The sequence below is a fragment of the Dermacentor andersoni genome, chromosome 8 (assembly GCF_023375885.2).
Source record: "Dermacentor andersoni chromosome 8, qqDerAnde1_hic_scaffold, whole genome shotgun sequence".
In the NCBI taxonomy this organism is placed as follows: Eukaryota; Metazoa; Arthropoda; class Arachnida; order Ixodida; family Ixodidae; genus Dermacentor; species Dermacentor andersoni.
The window spans coordinates 81,762,595-81,788,284 of NC_092821.1; the positions used below are offsets into that span (position 1 = coordinate 81,762,595).

At 47.4% G+C, this 25,690-nt stretch overlaps 1 protein-coding gene across 3 annotated transcripts in view; it reads left to right on the forward strand.

The window, feature by feature from the left end:
- The window catches only part of LOC126538719 (2-Hydroxyacid oxidase 1-like), a 47,780-nt gene that overhangs the window by 9,587 nt on the left and 12,503 nt on the right, over positions 1–25,690 (forward strand). The window contains exons 1-7 of one of the 3 annotated variants that reach the window (XM_055074919.2): positions 1,504–3,980; positions 7,283–7,469; positions 12,687–12,838; positions 18,588–18,688; positions 21,115–21,272; positions 22,937–23,085; positions 25,413–25,504. In XM_055074919.2, coding sequence (XP_054930894.1) covers positions 3,905–3,980; positions 7,283–7,469; positions 12,687–12,838; positions 18,588–18,688; positions 21,115–21,272; positions 22,937–23,085; positions 25,413–25,504 — 915 coding nt within the window. In that variant the 5' untranslated portion in view covers positions 1,504–3,904. Of the gene's footprint in view, positions 1–1,503; positions 3,981–7,282; positions 7,470–12,686; positions 12,839–18,587; positions 18,689–21,114; positions 21,273–22,936; positions 23,086–25,412; positions 25,505–25,690 lie in introns of those variants that run through there. The other 2 variants (XM_050185442.3, XM_055074918.2) reach the window with 2 other exon arrangements.

Sequence of the window (25,690 nt, forward strand, 5' to 3'; positions counted from 1 at the left end):
CTACAAGGTGAAGCGCGTCGATTTTTCTACGTGACTCGTCCAACGTTCCATCGTAATCGCGTGTCTTTCAGAAAGTACCACACGAATCGCGACGCGTATGCCATTAGATTACAGATACTACGGCGCCATCTCGTAGTCTCGTGCGGCATTCTGCTTCCCCCCTCACCCCTTTCGCCATACTCTCCTCCTCCATTTACCGCCTCGTGCTTTCACTGTAATCTCCGCCTCCCCTTTCCTCCTCGCTCGCTCTTCTTCGCCTCCCGCTGTACTCCGCGTTCACTTTCATCTTTCGCTGTGCTCGTTCGCTCGACTACACCGAGTAACGATGCACAGACACGCCGACGCTCCACGTAGGAACGGGCACCTAAGAGCTGCGCTCTAAGAATTGATTTCTTTTCGTCACAAGTATGCTCAATATGCACTGAACCCTAAAAAAAAATTAAATTATGGGGTTTTACGGACCAAAACCACGTTCTGATTATGAGGCATACGGTAGTTGGGAGGACTCCGGAAATATGGACCACCCGGTGTTCTTTAACGTGCACCTAAATCTAAGTATGCAGGTGTCTTCGCATTTCGCCCCATCGAAAACACGCCCGCGGTGGCCTGGATTCGATCCCGCGACCTCGTGCTTGGCAGCCCCACACCATAGCCACTAAGCAGACGTGGTGGATGACACTGAATCGTGCTTGTGCTTTTAAGTGTTTGTTAGCGTCACTAAGCATGGCGTTCCAGATGCGCGAGGTTGTGCCGGCCTACCTTAGTCCATTTTTCTTTATGGTTTCATTGCTATGTCAGCGGGCGCCTCGAGTTAACTATAACCAATGTCAAGCTAAATATTACTGAGTTATGTTACAATAGTATCAGTCGGTAAGAGTCGCGTGTTCGGTATAGAGAATAATTTGCTTTATGCGAGTGCGTTATATTTTCCTTGGAATGTTGAAGTACGGACGAGGTGCGTCTAACCTGCATTACCGCGGAGAATTCAGGAAGCGCTTGGAGGCGCCTGTTCTTGGCTTAACACCGGGAAACGAGCCTGACGCGGAAGACTTGTTTACAGCCAAGTTCTCTGTTTAGAGGAAGTAAACGAGTGTGAAGCACGTGCGAGATGATATCATCCGGCAAATGTACAATCACCCACATTTGCAGCTGGTGGCACTGGCACCTTTCTGCACAGCTGCGCTGTGCATCGACGTAGCTTTAGCGAGAACTTGCAAATGGAACGGCAACGAAGTGAGAGCGGTAGATTTCATTTCATTCCATTTTATTACCATGATTTCAACTAAGCGCTGCAAGTAGTGGACTAGTGCGCTGGTGTCCAAGCAATGCTATCCAGCCCCTGTAGCGCGCCTTGCGCAGATGATTTCATGCTGGTTATTTCAGCGCGAATGGCACTCATGAGAGACCGCAACATGTTGATGACCTGGAGTTTATCAGCCGACGTCGTTTCAACAGTTGCCGAAGCCACGAGGTCGGTGCGTTTTGAGGTAACTTAGAATGGCGTTGTGCATGCTCTCGGTAGCTCCGGCCTTTCTTCTGGGCGGTCGAGTCTTACCGCTTTGTTTTGTTTTCTTGTATCCGCATTGGTGGTGCTACGGCGTTGGTGCGACAACCCCTTCTGACGGTGGATGGCATGTCACTATCTGCAGCTGCTGTTTTTCGTGAACGTCTTCGGTGTCGACGCCGACGTCGCCGAAGAGCGGCAGCAGCCTCTAGATTCGTTGAATTGTCCCGCAGTATTCGTTTGAGGATCGCGAATTCCTTCCGCACCCACGGACAATCTTTAGATGAGGCCTTGTTAGCACCACTGCAGTTAGGGAAGTTTAGAATGTCTGTGCGGCAGGCGTCTTCTGAATGTGGCACAGAGGACTGCAGGCACACGACGTTGTTCACACACCCCCTTTACGGTGCTAGTCTTGCAACACTTGATGCACTAGAGGAGCTTCGGCACGAATGGTCGTATTGGAGGGCGGACATGCCTTACTTTGACATAAGAAGGAAGGCTGGCTTCCTGAAACAACACCTCCACACGACGTGTGTTTCACAATCTGGAAATTTTCGTAATGGAAGTGCCTTCTGTCGTTGGTTTGATCAGTATTGGTAAGTCGTCATTCGGGATGGCGACGTCAACGTGCCAAATGACGCCCGCACTACAATCGCCGCCTGTAGGCATCATTGATTGCACCTTTACGTTGTCGATCTGTTATATTAAGTAGGCTTTCTATGGTGCTACGGTGTAACACGCCAACTGCTAGGGCATGTCGCGTGTTTATTCTTACGTCTCTAATCTCATTTGGTGCCATTTTCTCGAGCAACGAATGGGGGAGCTGTCTGTTCAAGAGCCGCAATTTGGTCGTCGGGTCCAGGGGCATGAAGAGCACAGTGTGCGGCCAGAGCTGCGGCGTACTCTTCATAGTACAAGCCTTTAGAAGGTGCCAGCAGTAGTCTTCTTTTTGCTGTTCTACTCATCACGACTTTGAAGTCATCGTCCGAGGAGTCGTAGCTGTTCGAGCATAACTCAGTGGCCTCGCTATCTGTATCGCTCGACGCGCTTCCACGTTCCTGGACGTTAAACAATATGATCAATTAAAGCATGCTGGAAGGTTGAAGAATCGGCAATGAAGACGCCAGTCGGTGATGGTCGCTATTCACGATGCGGCTGCATCGTGACTGGCGACGAGGAAGCGGCAGGGCGTTCTTTATCTCATCGGCAGCGCTCGGCCAGCCGCATGCACTTTCTCCGTCATCCTACGGGAGGCGACTTTGTTCACCGAACGCACGCTTGGAGAAGCACAATACCACTGCGCAAGTGCGCCATCACGTTGCTTTTTTCATATTTCGCGGGATTTATTTGCAACCCAGAAAAAGGGACTACGCGAGAGGTATCGTAAGGGAAACAACTTGACCGGTGATTTCTGAAGGTACTTTACCAATGTGCGTATAATACTGGGGGTCCTCAGCCAATAATTAAAAAGTTGGGTAATTAAACTTAATTGATTCGTGAGTTATGGGGAAAATAAAAATCATCTGTGTTACTATAGGCTATTGCGAATAGTATGCGTTCGGTTAATTCCCTTCTGACGCGCCTTTCATTTTTAAATTCTTGGCTCATGTTATGTGGGGCACCATGTAAAAACATGGATGCACTGATATGTGTTAAATTACGCAAGTGGAGAGAAATTAAGGAGATAATTAAATGCAGTAAAGTGATTGGCTTTCAATGTCATTCTTATTGCTTTACATTTATTTACGTTCAGATTCATGAGCCACGCATTACACAAACCAACAATACTACTAAGATCTGATCGATGGTCATGACAATCAGAAAGGTCATATTTGTTCGTATATGACGCAGTCGTTAGCGAAAAGCTTCCGTTGAGATGTTGGTATGTTAGGCAATCTTTAATATATACAAGAAGAAAAGGTTACTAGGATGGATTATTGCAGGTTGTTGCAGGAATTCAGCATAATGTACATGATATAGGTAAATTGGCGCTGGCGACTCCTTTCGTGGGTTAAAGGGAAGCTTAAAGGTTTTCCAGAAAAAATGAGAACATCTGTACATAATGGTTTTCAACCCTCCGAATTCGAATATCGTATCGAAATTGAGTGAAAGAAAGCGCAAATATATTTTATTTCGACGAAAAGTGTAGCAGCGGACACGCCCAGCTCGCGCGTCTCGTTTCCGCCTGTGATTGGTCGGGTGCCTCGTGACGTCAACACTAGTGTTCGTCCGAACCGACCGCTGCCGCTACACATGAAGCGCGGTGCCAGGTAGTTTGGTGCTGTTTTTCTGAGATCGTAATGGAAAACTTAGAGAGGCTGCGTTTTTCTGAGGAGTTCGGCGTTACTCCCTACATGTACGAGCCGATTGCGAAGAGCCGGCCTCTCGAAGAAGCAAACGATGCTGGTGCGAGCAGTGCTTTCCACGCGAACGAAAGCGAAGTCTTGGGATCTCCTCGTGTTGGAAATGCTCTTTGGTGAGTATGTTTTTTTGCAAAGCGATCTAGTGATCTCGCCGATCTTTCGCCGATCTAGTGAGCTCGTTTCCGGTCAAACAACTGTAGTGTTGTGTTCCTGCATGCCTCCTCGTGGAACGTAAGGGGGGATGCGATCGTCGGCATTTGTGCGCTGTCCAAAGCTGTCGGCAATCTACAAAGACGGTTTAAACGCGTTAAAAGCTTCCCGGTTCATGCAGTGCGTGTAGTGACCTTCATCTGTGCGCCATCCGCACACTACTCGTAACCGAAGTCGTAAAGGCGGCGAATTCCGTCGGCTACGTGAGACGGTCGGTTTCTCGCTGTGCGCGAGAGAAGTGGGGAGCGTAGCGTCCTGGCGTGCGCCGGCTTTCCAGCACATGCAAACTCTACATTTGCACTGCGTTATGGTAGCTGCATGCAGGCTGTTTTACAACACACGTGCAAATAGAAAATTCGTGGCGCTTTGCGACGAAACCTGCGTCAAGGGCGGGAGATAAACATGCACCTTCCGTTCGGCGTGCAAACACGAAGGAGCTCGCAGTAAATCAAAATCCAGGTTTCGGCGAGTTCGTGTATTCATAAGGCCTTCCAACCCTAGTTATTATCAGTGAGTCCGCACTCGTGCCGTCTTTGTTTTCGTTGTTCCGATCTTTTCGCGCTGCGTTTAGAAAGCCTGCTAGTGGCAAGTAGTCCTCTCTCATTCTGTGGCCATATACAGCAACTGCGCAGGCCGAATTGCGAAAGCTGGCCTTGACAGCGGTGACGAGCTCCTTGTGTACGCGAACACTGACGGCACTGCGCCGGGCCTTAGACGAGCCGACTTGACTGGCAAACCCAACGCACGCATTAATGATAACTTCTGGTGATAATCGTCGTCACGGAAGTGGTTGGAGCACAGCACTGTTGTTCTTGAACGCTTGAAATTCTTTCGCTTCACAGCAGCCTCCCACTTCGTTAAAAGCTTCTTGTCTTGTGGGAAGTAATAGGGGACAACATCCTCGCGGCCGCTGGTGGAAAGCCGGCATGATCGGCCCACCACTTCGGTTGATGCTGCGCACGTTGACTACCCCTCTACATACACGCAGACGCACCAACAAAGGAATGCAGGGTCGATCGAAGCAGATTACGATGGCACGCACGCAGAAACAAGCACGGTCAGGCACGGTCGCGGAGGCTGCGAAGGAACGGAACACTAGTGTTGACGTCACAACACCGCGGTTTCCGGTCTCCGCTCGCATCGTCAGCGTCAGCAGCAGCGCGCGGCATTCGACGGGGGGCGGAGCTACAGCGCAATTTTAACCGACGATTACGTCGCTCCTAATTGAAAAAAAACCCCAAATTTTACCTACATGGTTTATAAGGTTCCCGCATCCGTATATGAGCGTCTTATTGAATTCGACAGACTCTTCAGCTTCCCTTTAATGTTCAAATGTAATTAATATCATAAACTCTTCTCTCCTCTTGACTATTGTCACAGGGGCTGGTTAGGCATGCCTTAGCAGTAGGTGATTCCCTAGTTAACTCTGCTTTCGAGAGCTTGCACACTTCGTGGCGGCGCATATTGACTCCATTGCTATTCAAGAAGAGTTAACTGAACTTCACCGACGAGTAGAACGCCTGAAAAACGGCGTCAAAAGTATAAGACATTCCTCTCACAAAAATTAGTTAAAGGTCCCTTTACTCCTAATAGTCGGTGGCGTCGTAAGGGTCAACGGCACCCGGGGCGCTGAACCCCCGCGGTTATTATGGCTGTCATCAAAGTCAAAATGGTTATGATTTAGTACGCACAAAGCCTCCCCACGTACATTTCACGAGGGGCCTGTATGTATGTATGTATGTATGTATGTATGTATGTATGTATGTATGTATGTATGTATGTATGCATGCATGCATGTATGTATGTATGCATGTATGTATGTATGCATGTATGTATGTATGTATGTATGTATGTATGCATGTATGTATGTATGCATGCATGTATGTATGCATGTATGCATGTATGTATGCATGTATGCATGTATGTATGCATGTATGCATGTATGCATGTATGCATGTATGTATGCATGTATGCATGTATGCATGTATGCATGTATGCATGCATGTATGCATGTATGCATGTATGTATGTATGTATGTATGTATGTATGCATGTATGCATGTATGTATGCATGCATGTATGTATGTATGTACAGGCAATGTGATACAGGCAATGTGATACAGGCAATGTGATACAGGCAATGTGATATGTATGCATGCATGCATGCGTATTGTGGCAGCCTTTTATACAAGAAACTGGTGTACCCCAGGGAAGCGTTCTTAGCTGCCCGCCCTTTATCGTGAAAATGAAAATTGTTTTTCAATCTATGTGGACGACATTCAAATAGGCTTCAAATCCACAACCTTGCAGTGCGTGAGAGACAGGTACAAGAAGGCTTGAACAAAGTGTCCAAGTGGGTCCACGAAAACAAGTTCTTGCGTACGTTTCTGGTGAGGCAGTAGTGCTCTAGGCAATTTTCGCATGCGGCATGTTTTGTATATTGTATCGTATTTTTCGCAATGCAATTTAAGGCTCATAGTACACGTAATTAGTCATCGCTATAATCATATTACACGTAGACGTTGCGCATTTTACAGCTGCTATTTTTAGGCCCCTTTACAGCCACGTCACATCAACTTCATGGAACTCATCATTCCACTGCGAAATCACTAACACTGGCATGGCGTTCTTTGGCCATACGTGGCCCTTGCGTCACTAAACACACATTTATTCATTTTTCATCTCGCATTATTTGCTGCGCAGTGAACCTCGGTAAGAGGGTGGCGGACAGTATTTCTACAGCAGTTACAACAAGCCCTACGCGCGTGTACCTGCGAAACATATAATGCACGTCTCAGGGGCGACGCTTCTACTTTATATTTCATTTATACTCCACGCCCTGGAGTACCTAAAGTCATGAAGCTTTGCTAAGGGCACCCTCCTACAAATTTCCGTTCATCTTTCTATTGTGCAGTCAGAGAAAAGTGCCACTGCGCCACTCAGTGTCTTTTCGCTTCTTTGACGAATACTTCTCGTCATTTCAACCCCCGCCCTTTTCCTACCTAGCTGCATCCTCCCGAGCGCTGCGCACTTATTGGTCCGCCCACCCCTCCTCCCCAGTCGCGCCACTGTTAGGAGTGTATGTTCGCAAAAAACCGCAGGACATATAGGATGAACAGTTAAATTGAACGACGTTGTAAAGGCCGCTGCATGTACAATCGTAGAAGAGTCTCATAGCACGTCCTTTCTTCATACTTTTATGACAGGCGAGACTCCGGCCATGGATAACCACAGCATCTCTGTTTCTCCATCGACGAGTCCCGAGCCTGTCAGAAGCCTGGCCGACATCGAGAGGATGGGGCTCGCAAAACTCTGCCCCGGACCCCGTTTCTACTACAGCATGGGTGCTGACGAGAAGCAGACTTTGGCGGAGAACGTAAACGCCTTTAAGAGGTATCTTTCTCGTGCACTCTCAGCCCATTATTCTCTTCTTTATCAATGCAAACAATGTCCGGTTCACACGAAGTGATCTTGGCACTGCGTTTCAGTGCACGGCGACAAGCGCGCTTGGAGGCTTGGCATGCCTGCAGCGATCGAAGAGATTTTCGAGGTTCGCCATTTTTCGCGCTAGTTGTTGCAGTCGGCCTATTCACTCCTCTTTGGCGGAAAGAAATCAACAGAAATGAAAAGTATTTGCGCAGAAAAATTTCCTGTTCAAATCCGGAATTCCACCAGACCGAAATTTACGAGGCTGAGAGGTCACCTTGTCGTGTCATACAAGCCGCTTTGTTATTAGTTTTTCTTTTCATGGCGACGCGAGTGTTTTCGAAAGTGGAGCAACTGCCAACAAAAAAAGCCGCAAGAGTGCGGAAGTTGACGGTGCATTTTACCGCACCTGCGGCGTCGCAGGTAAAAAAAATCGCGAGCAACGATGCGACCACGTGAAACGGGGTTCCGTCGTAATTTGTTTTTGTTCGCGTTAGTGTCAGCCGGGAATACAGTGCCTCAAGTCCCGACCAAGATCACTCGAGTCTTCAGAAAGCCACTTGAAGCTCCGATAATGGAGCTCTGGCCTCTCCACCAGCTGGTTAATCCTATGGCACCCATAGAAATAGATGAAAGGGGAATTACTGCATTACTTCAACGACTAGATGTGTCCAAAGCTGGAGGCCCTGATGGTTTGTCCAATGGCCTTTTAAAGTTGTGTGCCGAATCTGTATCTCCTTTTTAGCTCTCCTATTCAAGAAATCTTTGCTCACTAGTTCTCTTCCTGTAGATTGGAAGGTTGCCTGCGTGGTCCCTATTCATAAGACCGGGCCTCGGGAATTGGTCTCTAATTACCGTCCTATATACTTAATAAGTAATGTCTGTAAAACTCTAGAGCACATCCTATATACGAACATAATGAATCATCTCAATCCCTTATTAAATCCAAATCAGCACGGCTTCCGGCAAGGGACATCCTGTGTTACACAACTAACCGAGTTTGTTCATGAGGTATGCGAAGCTATGGATCGTTGTAGCATCATTGACTGCATATTCATTGATATTAAAAAGGCTTTTGACGTAGTAGATCATGGTCTCTTAGTCCACAAGTTGCGCTGTTTAAATGTGAATGAGAAGGTTGTTGAATGGATTAGGGAATATTAGGGTTTTAGGTGTCAGTATGTCACAATAAACGGAGCCAAATCAAATGTAACTTGCCTCACGTCAGGCGTCCCACAGGGGTCAGTTTTGGGACCGTTGCTTTTTCTTGTGTTCATTAATGACATATCAGAGAATATTACTTCCCACATGCGACTCTTCGCTGATGACTGTGTAGTCTACAGAGAAGTGAAAAATTCCCAGTATTCGCTTACTTTGCAGGAAGACCTAAATACATTGCACCGGTGGTGCGAACAATGGCACATGAGTATGAATTTGCAAAAAACACTGCACATGTGTTTCACGAGGAAAAAGAATGTACCTAATTACGTCTATAACATAAACGGCCACTTATTGGAAACTGTTCTCGAATATAAGTATTTAGGTGTGTACAGTCAACCGCAAAAGTTTATGGGACGCAGGATCTGCCAAGAAGCCGAATTCTCGCGAAGCGTGGTCACACAGCCTCGAGTTAAATGTTCCAGCATGTAGTAGCCTTCGACACCTAAACAGTGATTCATTAAATTAGAAGTGTCATGACCTAACAGTGCAGTAATTCCCATTTCAAGGGGAAACCGCATCCCGTAAACTTTTGCTGTTGACTGTACATCACCTCAACACTATGTTGGCATCGACATGTTGATTATGTTGCTGGGAAAGCTTGCAAACTGTTGGGTTTCTTGCGCCGTAACACGAGACTGTTTCCGCAAGACTCTAGGGATTTACTATTTAAAACGTATATTAGGTCCGCGTCGGCATATGCTTGTACTGTATGGGACCCGCCGACAAAGACCGACAGACAAAAATTAGAAAGAATCCAGAACTTAGCGGCCCGCTATGCTTCTGGGAATTATAGCAGATACATTAGTGTGTCTGGCATAAAACAGGAATTAGAATGGTAACCCCTTGAAGTAAGAAGAAAGCTAAGGCTTAAATTTTTTCATAACATATATTACGATAAGATTGCTATTCCTAGGGAGAAGTACATTTTTCATCCACACTACAGATCCGAGCGGGTTGATCATAAGCATAAAGTGCGTGAATTCAGGTCAAGAACCGATATGTTCAAGATGTCGTTTTTTCCTCACACTGTTCTGGAATGGAATGCTTTATCTTCATTTCTTGTTAATATTACTGACAATGAAGTGTTTGCATTGTCATTGTGACTGCCCTTGTAATATTTTTTCTTTTGTACAACCCCCCCCCCCCCCACCTCCGCTGTAATGCCACTGTGGCGCTGTGGGTAAATAAATAAATAAATAAATAAATAGGTTCTTCAGGGCACTCATTGCCAGTATGTATGTTGGACACAGGGTCACCTCGGTTCCAGATGGTAAATTTCGCCACCTATGCAAGTCTGCAGTATAGTCCTTTAAGTCTTGACCTAGGCATTGATTTGGGCTACTTGGTCGGTCAGTAGTACAACTGAACCTCAATAGTGCAATTAAAGTTCCCAGTAGTTTCAAGACTGTTTTCAATTATTTGGCCGTCAATGGTGTTTTCGCGGTGAAACTGAGGCAGCACGAAATGCTCACTTTTCGCTCCCAGCTCTTTTCATCCCGCCAGCGTTGTCGCAGCGAGTACTCGAGGTTATCGAGGGAGATGCCTTCATATTTCCCTGTGCTTGCATGGCACCATGCTTGTAAGACGTATCTGCCGGTTCGTGGGGAGACATGCCTCTAACACCCCTCCCCCAGTCAGAAGTGGAAAGGTAAAGTAGGACATTTGCGCCCCCCGCCCTACACACCCACACACACACTTCTGAAAGCGGGCACTGTCACCTGCACATCGACAAATCTAACAAGACAGCGTATGCCAGGTTTTCGCTCAGAATTACGCCCACATAGGTACGACTTCTTATCACGTATCCGCTGCTCGGGCAGCCAGGATTGTTGTTCGCGTGTCGCCTTCACGTGCTGTAGTAGATTACACACGGCTGGCCGCACTAAGCAGTTAAAGGGCCCCTCACCAGGCCCCATGGAAAATTTTGGTTATACGCTGGAAGTTGTTACCTGTCCTCAAGGGATCGTTCTGTAGCAAAATGTTTTCATGTCGGCTCATTAATTGCCGAGATAGAAATATTTCAGTGCCACCAACCTATGATTTCTGCAGGCGGGCTCCACTGCATAGCGAGACTCCCTCTCCACTCGCCCCGTCTAGCCTTCGCAAGCGAAATTCCTTCCCTGCGTTTTCCCAAGTCGGACCGGATATCAAGGATGGCGTGACACATATGGCACGGGCCCCGCCTTCACTTTTTTTATTTCTCCTCGGTTCCCTTTTCGGCGATGCGCATTTCTGCTGGCGGCGTTGCGCGCGAGCTGTTATCGTTTCGCGCAGCGCACGATTTTGCGCGCTGTGCACAAGGACACATGACTAGTGGCATGTGTTCAGTTCTACACGAATACTGAGGCAGAACAAGCGGATTGCAGAGCATGATCACGTGCTGGAACACGGTAGAATATGGCATAGTTTCGGTACCTGCGCACGTGACCGCACGACCGTGGGAACAAGCAGACTAAGCGGAAGTACATCTTTTGCTTCGGTGCGAAGTAAAGCAAGAATAAGCGTGCAGACGTTCCATTTGTGTGGTTTATTATTTTTCCAAACTTCAATTCGTCAATTCAAGCAACAGGTTACACAAATAACAGATGGTGACTTGAATAATACTCGAACTCACGTGTCACTACGAGCGACGTCACACTGCGGACAAGAGTACGTAGGCACAGAGACGCCAGTACGTCATCCTCCGGCTTGGAGCGCGGTGGCCGCTACGAGAAGGAAAAACGGTGTTCGGTTTGAAATTTCAGATCTTTCCGCGGCGCGTAGCGATGTAATACTTTGCATACACGATCGCTAGAGCGCATTGTATGTTCTGCGCTTGTCAGCTCAAAATGGCCGGACCTGGTGAGGGGCCCTTTAAGGGTTACCGCTCTTTGCGGTGCGAGACGGCTGTGAGACGTGCCTTGCAAGCCTGAATTGCTGAGAAAGCTGTCGTAGGGTAGCCCAAAACAACTTCGTTTTACCATCTCTTGCATCATCCTGTGTTTCTTGGGGCTGTCTAACGTAATCATCTTCGAAAACATAAAATCAGATTGTTTTTATAATTTACACGTACTTGGTTTTGCTATTTCGCGATCTTATTGCGCGATTCAGTGACGTTTTGGTCTGTTGACAACAGAGTTTTCTATTTAGCAATAAGCGACTTTATTTAGTGACTTCAATGAACAACTGGCGGTATTTAAACGACTTACAAGTTAGGTCGCTTGAGAAATAGCCTTCTAGAACGCAGTTTAATATTCGAAATGTACTTGCAACCGGCCGAAATCCGCTGTATGATGCATAGGCTCCACGACCATGGTGAACCAAGGTTGCCTCCACATTGAGATTGTGCTCCAGAGCACCGTGGTCATCACAGCCATCATCATATCCAGCTTTTCTGGATGCATCTAGCGCCCCAAGCGGCCCCGGCATGAAGCTAGTGCGTCTTCAATGGAACGAGTGCCTTTTCACGAAAAACTAAAGCTGAGGGTCCATTATTGCAAAAGGCAAGTGATGGACATGTTCTGGAAGACAATCCACACGACCCAAATGCAGTGATCACGTTGTGGAAAGCAAGAATTTTGTTCAAAGAGCGGTTAAAGTCAAAGAGGGTCAAAGAGGGAGAGCCCACTCGTAATCGCGCCCCAGTAACCCCACCGTTAAGTAGCATTAGCAGCGCAGCACTCGTGCCATCTCTCATAATGTGCCGTAACCACACCGACCGCCGCCGGCGCTAAGCTAAGACGCGAGAGCTATGACGCGGGAGCCATGTGGGGAAAACAGCAGAGGACGCGTGAGGGTCGAGTGTCCCCACAACGTTCGCCTCGGAACATCTTTTGGAGAAAAGTTCACTCCACAAGGTTCACTTTATTATCGGGTTGCTCTGCCGGTGAAGCTTTGGGGTTCGCCTACGCTCCACCAAAGTATCGCCGCGTGGAAGGTTTCTTAGGTCATGCGGTGATATTTATGTATTCGTCCTCTATGCAGGCTCCGCCTTCTGCCGCGGCTCCTGAGGGGCGTAGCGCACCGAAGCTTGGAGAGTGTATTACTGGAACAGCGCGTCTCTATGCCCATCGGCATAGCACCCACAGCTTTTCATAAGATGGCCCATCCCGACGGAGAAGCCGCCACTGCGAAAGGTGAGTATTCTAGACATGCCCGCGTAGGTAAACGGTTTTGCCAGTGTGTTGGTGCTTTGATATTGTTACGATATTATCCGCGAGATGCCCAAGCGACGAGCCGCCGCGAGAACGACGAAGTGGGCATGTGCCCTTGGCGCGAGCGAGTGTCGGCCTGGCTCTCTGGCTCCAGTGCAAATAGCCTGTAAATAGCCTCCTTCGTCTGTGTCTTTCCACACGTAACAATATTAAAGTTCCGGAAACGAGTGTGATTCAGTTTTTCGTGGGTGGCGGTAGACGTCCATTGTAGTGGAAGCCCCGGCCAGGATCAGCGAAGGAACCCTGATGCGGTGGGCTCAATGTGGCATCGGTTGTTGCTGCCACAACGCATGGCTTCTGCATTGCCTTCTTCTGGAGCAACATGTAGGCGATGGCTATGCTGCTACAGTCCCATATTGTAAGAGGACTGGCTGTAGAACTCGAGCAACATGCAGTCGAAATTGTCTAATTATCAGCTTTGCGAGAGGAACGAAGCTTTTTGGTGTGCTACTAAATTCCAAGCGAGCACATTTTTGGTGCGTTTGCGCAAGCGAAGGTTTCTTTGCGTCCGAAAATCATGTATGCAGCATTCGAATTACTGAGTGAATTTCATTTGAAAGCTGCGAATATTGGCCGAGATTTATATTTCCCAGAGCTAATAAAAACCTGTGGATTCCACGCGTTGTGGGAAATCCCTTTAAGCGAAACTTTTATAGGTGTTTGCGAAGAGTGCTGCTTTTGTTCAGCGACCATTTGCAAGCACAAATCACATGACAAATTTCGGGACAATTTCACAGGGACCGCCTAGCCCCAACATAAACTTGTGGCCCTCCATCACGCACCTTTTACGCGTGCCGACAAATGAATGACAGCAATGGAATGCTGGCGTCGGTATTAAGATGACAGAGTGATGACAATAACACGAGAACAGCGGGATGACAATGGAATCGCGAGCACAGAACGACGACGACAGTATGACGACGATTGTTTGAAGACAACGCAATTATCACGATGACATGACGACACTGCTATAATTAGGGCAGAATGTAGATTGAATGACCACGACGGCATTACGACGACTGTAGGGCAACGACGAAATGCCGACGGTAGGAACGGTGACAGTATGGCGGTAATAGGATGACGAATCTGATATGGTGACGACCACATGACGACGATGGAACGGTGGCAACGCGACGATGTTATGACCACGAATGCATGTTGACGACTGTATGATGGCGGTGAAATGGCGATGATAGCATTATGACGATCGAGTGAAGACGATCGAAATGTGTGACGATGGCTGTGTGATGACGAAACAACACAGTGACGAAGACAGACGAAAGACCATGAAACACTCGAAAAGAATTGAATTCTAGGGTCTTACGCGCGAAGACCACGATTTCATTATGAGGCATGCTGTAATGGGGGACTGCGGATCCTTTAGTGCACCACCAGGGGATCCTTACCTTTTCCCCAATGCACGGGAGATAGTCATCTTTGCATTTCACCCCCCCTCGAAATGCGGCCGCCGTGGCCGGAACTTGACCCAGCGACCTCGTGAGTAGCAGCGCAACACCATTGCTGCTAAGCTACCGCTGCGGGTCATAGGAAAAGACAATCGTAACGGCAAGCACTAGGCGCTACAAAATATAATCGCGGCTACATAAATTATGGGTATTACACGCCAATACCACGATCTGATTATGAGGCACGCGGTTGTGGGGGACTCCGGAATACTTTTGACCACCTGGGGTTCTTTAACGTGCACCTAAATCTAAGTTTCGCATCTTGCCCCCCACCGAAAGGTTGCCGCCATGGCCAGGATTCGATAATCGCAACTACAATCATATTGACGCGACAATCAATTGATTACACAGCACATAACAAACGCTTCCTTTCAGATAGCATTGAATCGGCTAGATTCAACACCATTTTCGTAAGCGAAGATCATTGGACGGTAGCCGCTCATCACTTGCGCTGAAAGCAAGTAGTGTTAGTGCAGCAGAACTCATAGTTGGGCGAGTTGGTAAGAATTCATAGTGAAATATTTCGCGGAATCACTGACAATGAATTTGCTTTTTTAAATACTGGTTGAACCTTTTTAATCTGTTTCTAATCTGTTTCTGCTCATACTGACCACTCTTGTTGCACATGCTCAGTTCTGATAGCTGGGGTATTCATGTTCTGTATCTTTCCGAAAATAAACAGTTGTGAGCAAGCGCTCGTGTGTCCCCCTTCACTGTGTCCTTGTCGATTGTACGCGCTAAATATTTCACGTTGAAGAGTGTTACTGGCGTACATAAAATCGGCAGGTCTCTGTGATAGTTTATACCTTGTGTTCTTTCCTTTCCTTATCTCTTGGTCTCTATGTATCCCATTCTTCAGGGTAGCCAATCGAACGTGCGTATGGTTAATTTCTCTGCCTTTTTTATGTTCCTCGCAGGAGCGTTTGCGTCAGCAGACGTCTGGTGTGTTGCGACACCACGGACCCAAGTACATGGGGGTCGTGCTCTCCCGCGTGTAAACGTGGTCGGCGTAGCAGTGTCCGGGGAAAAGGGGATTCTTTTTATTAGCTCAGTGAAGAAATGCGTGCTGCCGTACATCAGTAGCACATCATGAATCCATCCAAGCTGCTACCGCCGTGGCAGTGGCAGCTGATAGAATGTGACGCATCGTTTATCGAAATCACAAAACACGCACCAGATGCACACATCCAAATGCACTTGTGATAATTGAAATCAACGTGCCCTTGACCTGAATTTTCCACGGACGCATCGAAGTCAAACGCTGGCGTCTCCTATGCGGCAGTGGGTCAACTCTTCTCAGCGTGCATTTTACTCCACCCCCAAACAAGCATCTCTACAGGAGAAGCTTATGCTGTATTATCGGTGGTAAAACACAGCAACAGAATTAAACTCCAACAGGCAGTAATATTTACCGACTCCTTAAGCATCGTTAAATCTGTAATATTACCACAATAACATAATAAACCCGCGATTGCCAACCAATATTCATCAATATGGTTTGTTTACACATCTAAACAAGTCACAACATGCTGGGTGCCTGGGCATAGAGGCCTCGAGGGTAATGTTCCTGCGGACAGTATTGCCACGTCTACAACAACGAGAGATAGCGCCCCTTCCGTAGCTACCCGTCACAAATTTCAAGCCTTACCTATACGGAAGAAATCGAGGACTCATTGTGAGAGTATGTGGGACAGCGAAACACTTAATAAACTTCGTCATTAAGCCCAACCTAGGAAATCGACAGCCTATAACAAAAATACGACGAACTGGGATCATCCTTTGCCGTCTCGAAATTGGCCACATTTATGCCACACACTCTCACCCGTTGACTGGTAATTATCCTCCTATTCGTAGAGCATCCTCTCTCCAGAGACTGATGCTGCGATAGCATTTTTGCAGAGTATGTATCTCTCAGACGTTGCGTTCAAGACACGAGTGCTACCGCCACCAACTCGTTTTACTAAATCATCCTTTCGCAACAGACATTTATAGTCATATCACACATCCGTAGTCATTGTGATTATTTTATTACTGATATATTTGACGCAAGTTACTGTGAGTGAATTTTTAGGCCTCTTTACAGTCATGCTACAGGCACCATTCGCAGTTCATACTTTTATTAACGCTATAGCGTAAAGGGCCCTGTGTCGCGGAAAATCCAGCGTCGGCGTCGGTGCCGACGACGTTGTCTGCATGAAAACAATTATCGCGAAACACGCATCCCGATTCACGCAGGCTCTCTGCGTGGTGCAGACGCGTTACTGAACTATATAATTTCTCAGTCAAATGTGCAAGAAAATTCATAAAGTACGACTTACACATAAGCTCCAAACATCATAGCGTGGGATTGTAATTTGAATGTATTAGAAAACCTAATTTTGTTACGCGGAAATTGAAACAAAGACCACTTTCCTCTTGCCGTTTGAGATCGCTCTTACTTTGAGCGGCACACCTTGCTCGGTTCCTTGCAACACCATCCAGATGGCGCTCGCCTCCGCACATCCCCGGCAGCGGCGGAGCCATACAAGGGGGGAGGGGACAAGAAAGAACCAGAAAGCTCACCTTCTTGCATAGCGTTCGCTATCAGCGTCTCCAGAACATTATGGTTACGTAGCTGCAATTGCCGGGAAGCGTGCGAAGCAGTCAGGGATCTTTGAATGCAATCGCGTTCCACTCTTAAAGGTGAAGATTAAGCGTCCTCCCCATTTTTATGAATGGTTCATCGAAACCTCACCACCACGTGCATGGTGCTCTTTGACCGTATTTAACCCTTGCGCCTTAAGATCCCATACATCGTCATCATGCCTTTTTACTCTCTAGTGTCTCTCTCTCTCTCTTTTGCGTATACATATATTCCGATCTGTGCGTTGCATCTCCACACATCTTTAGCAAGCGCCATTTGTTTGTGGCACCGGACCTCCCCGTTGAGGCGAAGAGACGACCGTGCATGCTATTCCCAGGTGGTGCAACGCATGCGCAACGTGAGGTCGGCTCCCTCTGTCCCCTCCCGTCTCATCGCGTCTCCCTGCATAACGGCACCTTCACCCTCTCCACCAGCAGCCAACGATGCGCCTGCGCAGGCCAGCTTGCCTCTGTAATGTGGAAAGTTGGGCTAGTTGGTGATGAGTCATCATACCTTACTGGTGAAGCAGCGCACTGACACAGCAGCGAGTGTCGTCTTTTCGTGTGTGTCCTCACTGTGTCCGTGTCAGTGCGCTGCTTCACCAGTAAGACAGCTTGCCTCTACTTTCCACTGCTGCGGGCGAAGTAGTGTGGCCAAGCGCTCCTAGATGGCGCCGCCGCTTTGCAACCGAGTGTTTAACCTAGTTAGAACATTAGGGAGTATAATAGCAAGAGCTTGGTGGCGCAAGCCATCGCCCCGTTCCAAAGGGGTCACTCATAACATCCATCCATCGATCCATCCGAGTGTGAGTTATTAGACGATAATGCACGAGCGCCAGCAGCACCAGTAGACAGTGGCAATCAAGGTCAGGAAAGTCCGGGAAGGTTCGCAGACAAAGCTTCGCCTTAATAATGCGGGAAGAGCGCTAAATATTTTGAGGCAGAGCTTAATATGACAACTAGAATAGCAGATCGGCAATGTTCAGCAGTGTCGGTAAAGTGATGTCTACTTGCCACGCTGCGGTCCCGGGTTTGATTCCCAGTCGAAACAGTGTCTTTTGCGGTTTATTTTTTTCTTTAACTATTTTGGGCAGTGCCTCTGGCGTCACGGGAACATTTTTGTCACTTAGATTTGATTATGGGAAATGGCAGCAAGCAGCGCGTCCTCGCGCGTTAGGCCAAGGTGTTAATCAACTCCAGCGAATGCGCGCAGCTGCTGTTATGACTTCAAAACACGGCTCATACGCCACGTAGCTGCATTCGCTGGAGTTGAGCACGAGTACGGGATCTTTCTGGGTGAAGGCAAACGGTCCACAAACCCACTAATGCTACCTGAAGGCATCAATGTTGCCGGATTCGAGACCCTCGTAATGTAATGAACGAGAAGAAAGAAAATCGAGGGGCTCGATTTTTAATTTTTGATTTGCTGCTCAACTCCCGTTCAGTTCACGTCACTCCGTTAATTTACGCGTTTGAGTCCATGTCGGCGTGTCTCGCCACTAGAGGAAGAGCAATAATGCCTCCGTGCAGATACTGGTTTGCGTCATCCAGGATGTTCTAATGGTTTCGTTGCACCTTCGCAGCTGCGGATGCGGCGGGGACGGTGATGGTCGTCAGCATCTCGAGCACCACTTCGATGGAGGACGTCAGGGAGGCCGCGCCCAACGCCATTCTTTGGTTTCAGGTTTGTCGAGAACAACGCTTCATTGCTCTCTCGCGCAAGCAGTGAGCGAGAAAGTTGGCTGTGCGTGCCATCGCAGAGGGGTTAGAAACCGTATCAGAAAGCTTCAGAGAGCGCGAACGCGGGCGACTTTGCGCACACTTGAGTAGTAGCTGCCACCACGCTGCGCAAACTCTGTACCCTAACTTGGCTCAGTGGGACCGCCGTGGCCTCGATTGAATCCACAGCTTTGAGCTCTGCAGCGCAGTCTAACGACCATGGTCAGGTGGCTCCACAACTTGCCGTAGGATGCTATGCGGCATCTCTTAGGGAAAGCGGTTCCTGTCTACTTGACAGTGAAGGAGTGGGCCTGCAAAACCAAACATGAACAAAAATTCATCCTCGATTGTAAATGATTTTGTTTTTTGCTGAGCTAGAAGGTCAAATGAAGAGTAGGTTGCAAACCAAACGCGCGTTTGATTTACACCGGGCCTTCCCAGCCTCCTAGTTCTCCTTATCAAACGACGGTACGGACACGACAGCAGACAAAAGAAGAGCGAGGAAATGATTACATATGCAGGAAAATAAAAAAAGAGAAAACGAAAACGCCGATATTGGTCTGATTTAGCTTCCTAAATCACACTGATCTCGGTGCTCACAACGCTATCGCTTACACGCCAGCCATGTCAACTGATTTTGAGATTGCGCTACATTTAGCTTCACCGGCGCAAAGTAACAAACTTTGAACAGTCGCTTAAACTTGATGAGACATATCGACGATATTTGTTCTATTGCCCACAAGAAATTAAATTTGAATCACAAATTAGGCTGCTACCTCTACTTCGATAAGGCTGACGATTTATGAAACAATCATCAGAGCTTCTCTTAAGCATGGTAGTGCTATTTTAGAACTATTTACTCTAGCGAATACCGAAAAAAATCTGTATTTAGCAGTATGCTATGTCTTCAAATACTTCAAACGACACGACTCATAGACGGCTATGCTGCAGACTAACTTGAATATCCCGCCGAAAGAAGAGAAAACTGCTCATCTAAATTTCTTGCCCACGTTGCATTTTGACAAGCTTGGAATTGAGCCACGGGATTACGTAGTCAAATATACCGCTTGAGCATCGCGCCATAAACATAGCCGTCGCATGCAACCTGTGCCTGCAATACCTAGCTCATTCAAATATTCATTCTCCCCGCGAACAATTACAGCGGGACGCCTCTACAGCGAAAAGACGTGTATAACGAAGGTTTGATTATGTCTCGGCCGAATTCCTGTTTCTCATATGTGTTGTAAATGCCTCTTTAAGAAAGACCAGAACAACGAATTTCCCTACACAACGAGGAAACTTAGGCGCCCCTGACAGCTAATTTGTTGCTTGACAATGAGCGCTACGTAGCGGTGTCGCCGCTGCCCTCAGCAGCGCTTCAGCGCATGTGCGTTTAAAAGCTTCCTAGCGTTAGCGGGCGCTTGACGGTCGTGCCGGTGTCAGAAGTGGTCCTGCTGCACAGCTCCAGGAATGGCTATCGCGAATGCTGCATATCGTAACGAATGGGCGGGTGTGACGGCGACTAATCTGTCGTAGTTCATGACGACATGATGGTGCAATCATAACTGATGATTCATGGCTGATGGCGCCTTCAATGTAATCTATAGGACCGAAAGGACGTGAATGTCAGCGAAGGCAACAGTGATCAATATCGTGCAAAAGAATCAAGCATTTTGATGGCAAGAGAGGCGATAGCGACATTCGACAATATGCGACTTTAGTTTGCGTATAGTTCCTGTGTTTCGCAGCGGAGGATGTTGGGGACCCTTGCGCAGTGTCAGATTCGGCCCGACACAGGGTGCGTATAGAACGCAGCAACTTATTTGACGAAGACTTTCTTGAATTAATGCTACATAAAGGCTTTATTTTGTTGAATGCAGGCATATCATGCTTTATAATGAGCGTTACAGTGCGCGACTTTACATAACAAATGATTTCGAAGGTCCTAAGAACTTCGTTGCAAAGGCCCTTGACTGCACAAACTGGAATTCAGTGCACCGAACTTCACCGCCATTAAATAACATTGTAAAATTTCTTGCTTTTTTATACTGAATATATTTTGGTACAATCCTCTCCTGCTTGGACCCGTTGTCTGCATTATTGTAGGACATCAAATAATAAATAAAGCCTAGCATCAATTCAGCAATTTACAAAGAGGTTCATATCAGTGCGCTTGTGTATCAAGACGTTAGTGAACATCTTAGAGCTGCAGGGCAACACGGGTTTCCCCTTTGAGAACTGTGATGGAAGACAATTCAGCCATATTGTTGATCGACATTTCGCCACCATGTGAATGCATCTTACGCGCTAGCCTTGCCACTTCAACGTAGTCGTAGAAGCCGTTGTGAGAAAAGTGTTGCTCAGTTTTACTCCTCTTGACATTTTCTGCAGCTCTGCATTCTTCGGGACCGTGCAATAACGCAGCGACTGGTAAGGCGGGCAGAGCGCGCTGGCTACAGCGCCATCGTCTACACGGCAGACATACCGGTGGGTGGCTCAAACACCGCGACGTTTGGAAACTTCCTCAGAGATTACTCAAAGGAGCTCAGGTAATCTAGTAACGTATTCTGCCGAATTATTTCTTGTATTTCCTGATACGTTCTTCAAGGCGCGTTATACGAAGGTGCTCTAATATACGAGAACTGCTAGAGTGAATTATTGCATGGAAAATTGACATAGACCGACGGCCAACGATGACAACCATTGATCACGTTTCGCGTGTCGTTCCTTATCTCCAACTGGTATTATACATGGAATATGGTATTATGAAGGCCCGAGTACTTGAATTAATTCGCTCCGACTGCAGTCAAGGTAATTGAGTTGGTAAAGCAAATAAGCGGATGGGCAGTTGGAGGGTTGACGAGTGCACGGTCATTCTAAATCACCCTTGCAAGTGAGCGGGCAGTGCATTCAGAGAACGCAGTTCACGCACGGTGCGCTTCGTTTAAGGTGAACGCAAGTTGTGGAAATGCTATCGCTGGATTCACTCCAGCTAGATTAACAAAGACTATAGCGATGTAACCTCCTCCCTCGTCTTATCTCTTACACGCACACAGTTCCTTATCGAGCCAGGAATGGCAGAACGATATGAAATTCCCCAAAATGGCTACAAAGACCATTTTAGGTTTCTCAGGCGCGGCCACTCTGGATCACACTCGTAGCTCTGATAAAACCCAGTCTGTCATCAAGGTCGTGTAAACTGATTAGCACAAGATCACCGTATAGCGTACCTCCTACCATCACATACAGGCATGCTCATAGGACTTCAGTGAGGTTGTCATTAAAAAGCAAAAGGAAAATTTATGGTAAACGTGCGTTTTTTTCCGCGCACATTTCCCGTTCATCGAACAAAGGGCCAGTATAAGAACGGAAATATTCCTCTTGCCCGAATCTATTCCTTCCTTATACAGGTTTCCCGACTAGTCGATCTCGGTGACAACTTGGGAGCCGCTCGGACAATTAATCAAGCATGAAGAAGAATATTAGAATAGAATTATTATACGTTATACCCGTGGCCAAGGTTCTGGTTGTTTTTCATCCGTATGAAATGGAATAAATTGCGGTCCACTAGAGTACAGCACCGTGATAGAAAGTTAACCCATGTGGGGTTTATCACAAAGGAAACTTCGTAGTTGCAGGAAAAAGTCGTCCCGGTCCAAGCATGCAACACGGGGCCAACGCCAAACTGCCACCTGAGCTCGCCAGGGGGGCAAGCAGATCGCAGCACAAGAATAGAGCAACGGACAACTCCAAGCGCAGGGACACCGAATATGGCAAAACAGTTTTACGAAATGCTGCAGTGTGTAGGAGGGTTCACAAAATAAGAACAATCGCCTTCCACCCGATCATAGCGCGAAGCTGCAAAGGAAACCCGTACGGGGCTTTTCAGTTGCTGCAGAACGGCTCCGCCTTGTCAGCGGTATACGTGTTGTCTTGCCTCCTTCGCGTCCTGTCGTAATCGCAGTCTTACGCTTCAGCAATCACGCTGTGTGATGTACTCGCGCGTTCTCTTTTGACGCACCATTGTGCGCGACACATTCCGAGGCTCGCATGATTTGATAAGCAATGACGTTTCTCCCTCGAACTTTCATCTTTGCATGTTAGAGCCCAGTGGCGCCCAGGCCGACATTTTTTTTTTCTCTTTCCGCAAACAAAACATTTTTCTTGCTCACACAGCGTCTTTGCTTTCTCGTCTCTCTGCTATTTGCCACAGGTTCGCCAACTTTATAGAAGAGGACGTCACCCACTCTGCTGGAAGATTTCCGTCGCACGAGGTCATGAATCCGGAGACCACGTGGGCCGACGTCGCCTGGCTCAAGAGCCTCACTAAGCTGCCCCTGGTCGTCAAAGGAATCCTTACTGGTAGGCGGTTAGATGGGAAGGGCGGCGGGCGAGCGCAACCTGTTGCTGAAGTAAACAAAGAAAACGTAGAAACACGACTGTAAACAATGAAATTGCGTATTTATGCTAATGTATAACACAAAATAATGACCTTATTGAGGGGAAAAAAAGGAAACAGCGTACTTGTTCGACATTGCAGAATCACAATCCAATTTTCAGCGAAGCTTTGTGTTTTCTCGCGCAGTAGCAATAAGGATGTGTGTGGCCTGTGATAAAATCACAATTTATGACGTTACGCTTTTTATGACTGCTCCGCTACAAAACTTGCCTGCATATACCGCTTTACAGCACTTGTTAAAAATTTTTATAGAGGCCGTAATTCATCCACACACATGTCACTTTGCGAGAACGTTGGATATAACCCCCCCCCCCCCCCCCCCTCTTCTCTATTACTAGTGGGGTGTTGGTGGCATTTATTATTATTATTATTCCCTCTGGGCAGCAGGTTCAATTTTGCATTGTTAGTAAAACACGTTTAGTACGCTTCGGATAGCTTCTATACGTAATTTGAAGCTAAGGTCGTAATTTGTCAACGCAGATTAAAGTTCGTCTATATATTATTCATGACGTTCCCCTCGTACCTAACAAATAAAACAAGGTGCCCTTTTTCTTTCACTGTGGCAACCGGGGAATTCTACTAGGAACCTCGTATAATGCAAGAAAAGAGAGAAAATAAGGGTTTAGTGATTATTTGCAGCGCTTTTAATCAGGCCAGGAACGTTAGGGTTTCGTCAAACATTGCACTCAGCACGACCCCTCTTTCCACCTAACAATAATGAGGTTATCTCAGGACATCCGGAAGCGTAGCATAATAACTAGCGTGACACTTACGAACCCTTGCTTAAGAAATTTTTTTACAAAAGCAGTATTTATTCCGCAGACATTTGCCTTCGCATACAGATTTGCCATAACCGTCTTCCCTTATTTTTTAAAATTTGGTCACGGTGTCATTTGTGGTCGTTGCAAGTGCTGAGCTGAGCTGAATCGAAACCACGTTACACGGGTTCTTCAGGCACAGCAACCCGAAGCAGTGGCACCCGCGCCACAAATTCACTGGGCAAAAATGCGCCGCAATGAACGCCTTTCACGCCAAAGCTTCAGCGAGGTGTACCATGAATGTTCTGGTTATGTACCGCTCTTCAGTGAGTCTCTCGCCAACTTGGATCATTGAGTACGTACTATTGAGTGTGCGGTAAGCGAGCGAAGAATTCTCAGCGTTCGCTGGCACCGGCGCACCACGCATTTCTGAGGCCACGCGCAGGCTTCCAGGCCGCGGCGCGAGATGGCGCCGAGTGTTCCTTGCAAAGCGACAAAGAGGAGTGCAGCTGCAGTATTCGCCTCGTACATAACTCGTTTCGACGGTGGCACGACGTTGTGTCGCTATATTGATTCAACGCTAAACACATTACCGTCGACAGTTATCGTGAGGCGTGTTTGGCCACTTTTTTTTACTGGGTAATCAGGTTGGAAAAGTGGTTAAAGTTGTGCAAAACGCGCAGTACGTGAACTCTCATGTTAAAGGATGACGTTGTCATAGTGTAGCGTGGAGTTGTGTTACGATAGTTATCGCTGTCAAGAACAAGCTTGGATCACTCTTCCCAATAGTTAATACCACCAGTTCGTCCCGTAAAACCAGGGGAAAGAGCCACATTCGGGAATTCGGCCCGCTCAAAACGAGTGTGGTATACGCAGTTCTACTTTTGCGCGGCCGTTCTTACACAGGGCAACGACGGTTAGCGCGAGCGCGCGAATGCGATTAAGCAGAAACAGGCAGCAGTGCGGCTAGCCACTGTTCCAGATGCGGTAGTGTGGTAAAGTTTCGCAATCCACCCATAATTGGCTATATTAACGAGCAACGTCCACGGGATATTTTTTGCGTCGTTCGCTATGCATCGCAGCGGGTCGTCGCGTGTCACCGTTACCTATGTTTGCTTTCCTGACAGGGAATTTGCTTTACTATGAAATTAATGCAGCTGTCATGCCTCTAATTTCTAATGAAGGGCTTTTACGTCTCCCCGTTTTTCTTTCGTCCCCTTCTAAAGTTTATATCCCCCACTCTTCCCGAAATAAGCTTGTCAGCTGGTTGTCAGCGCTGCGTCGTGTGCCTTATTGTTCTGTGTGATGTGTTTAGCGCTGCTTGATCGCAAAACACCCACAATTTAGCTCACCTACTCGAGTAACTAATGCTTAGAATAATTACTCGTGAACTTCTCTCGTTAGAGTTTGGTCATAAATTGTATTGATTGTAAGTACAACGATACTTGTGAATTCTTCACGTCATTGCGCAGTCGAAGCGGCCATTGAAGCCATTGAACACGGTGCCTCGGCGATCATGGTGTCTAATCACGGAGGGCGTCAACTTGACTGTGTTCCGGCAACCGTAAGTTGTCTTAATTCAAAGGGCGCTTTCATTTCACTGCATCATTTGAATTTTGCTGTAGCTAGAGGCCGGTACGATGGCAGGCATAACTGCGGAAGTCTTCACAATGAATCAATGAATGAACCTTTCAATCAATCAGATATCATTTTTACAGACGCCATTCAATTAATTGCTCTAAGCGGTTTG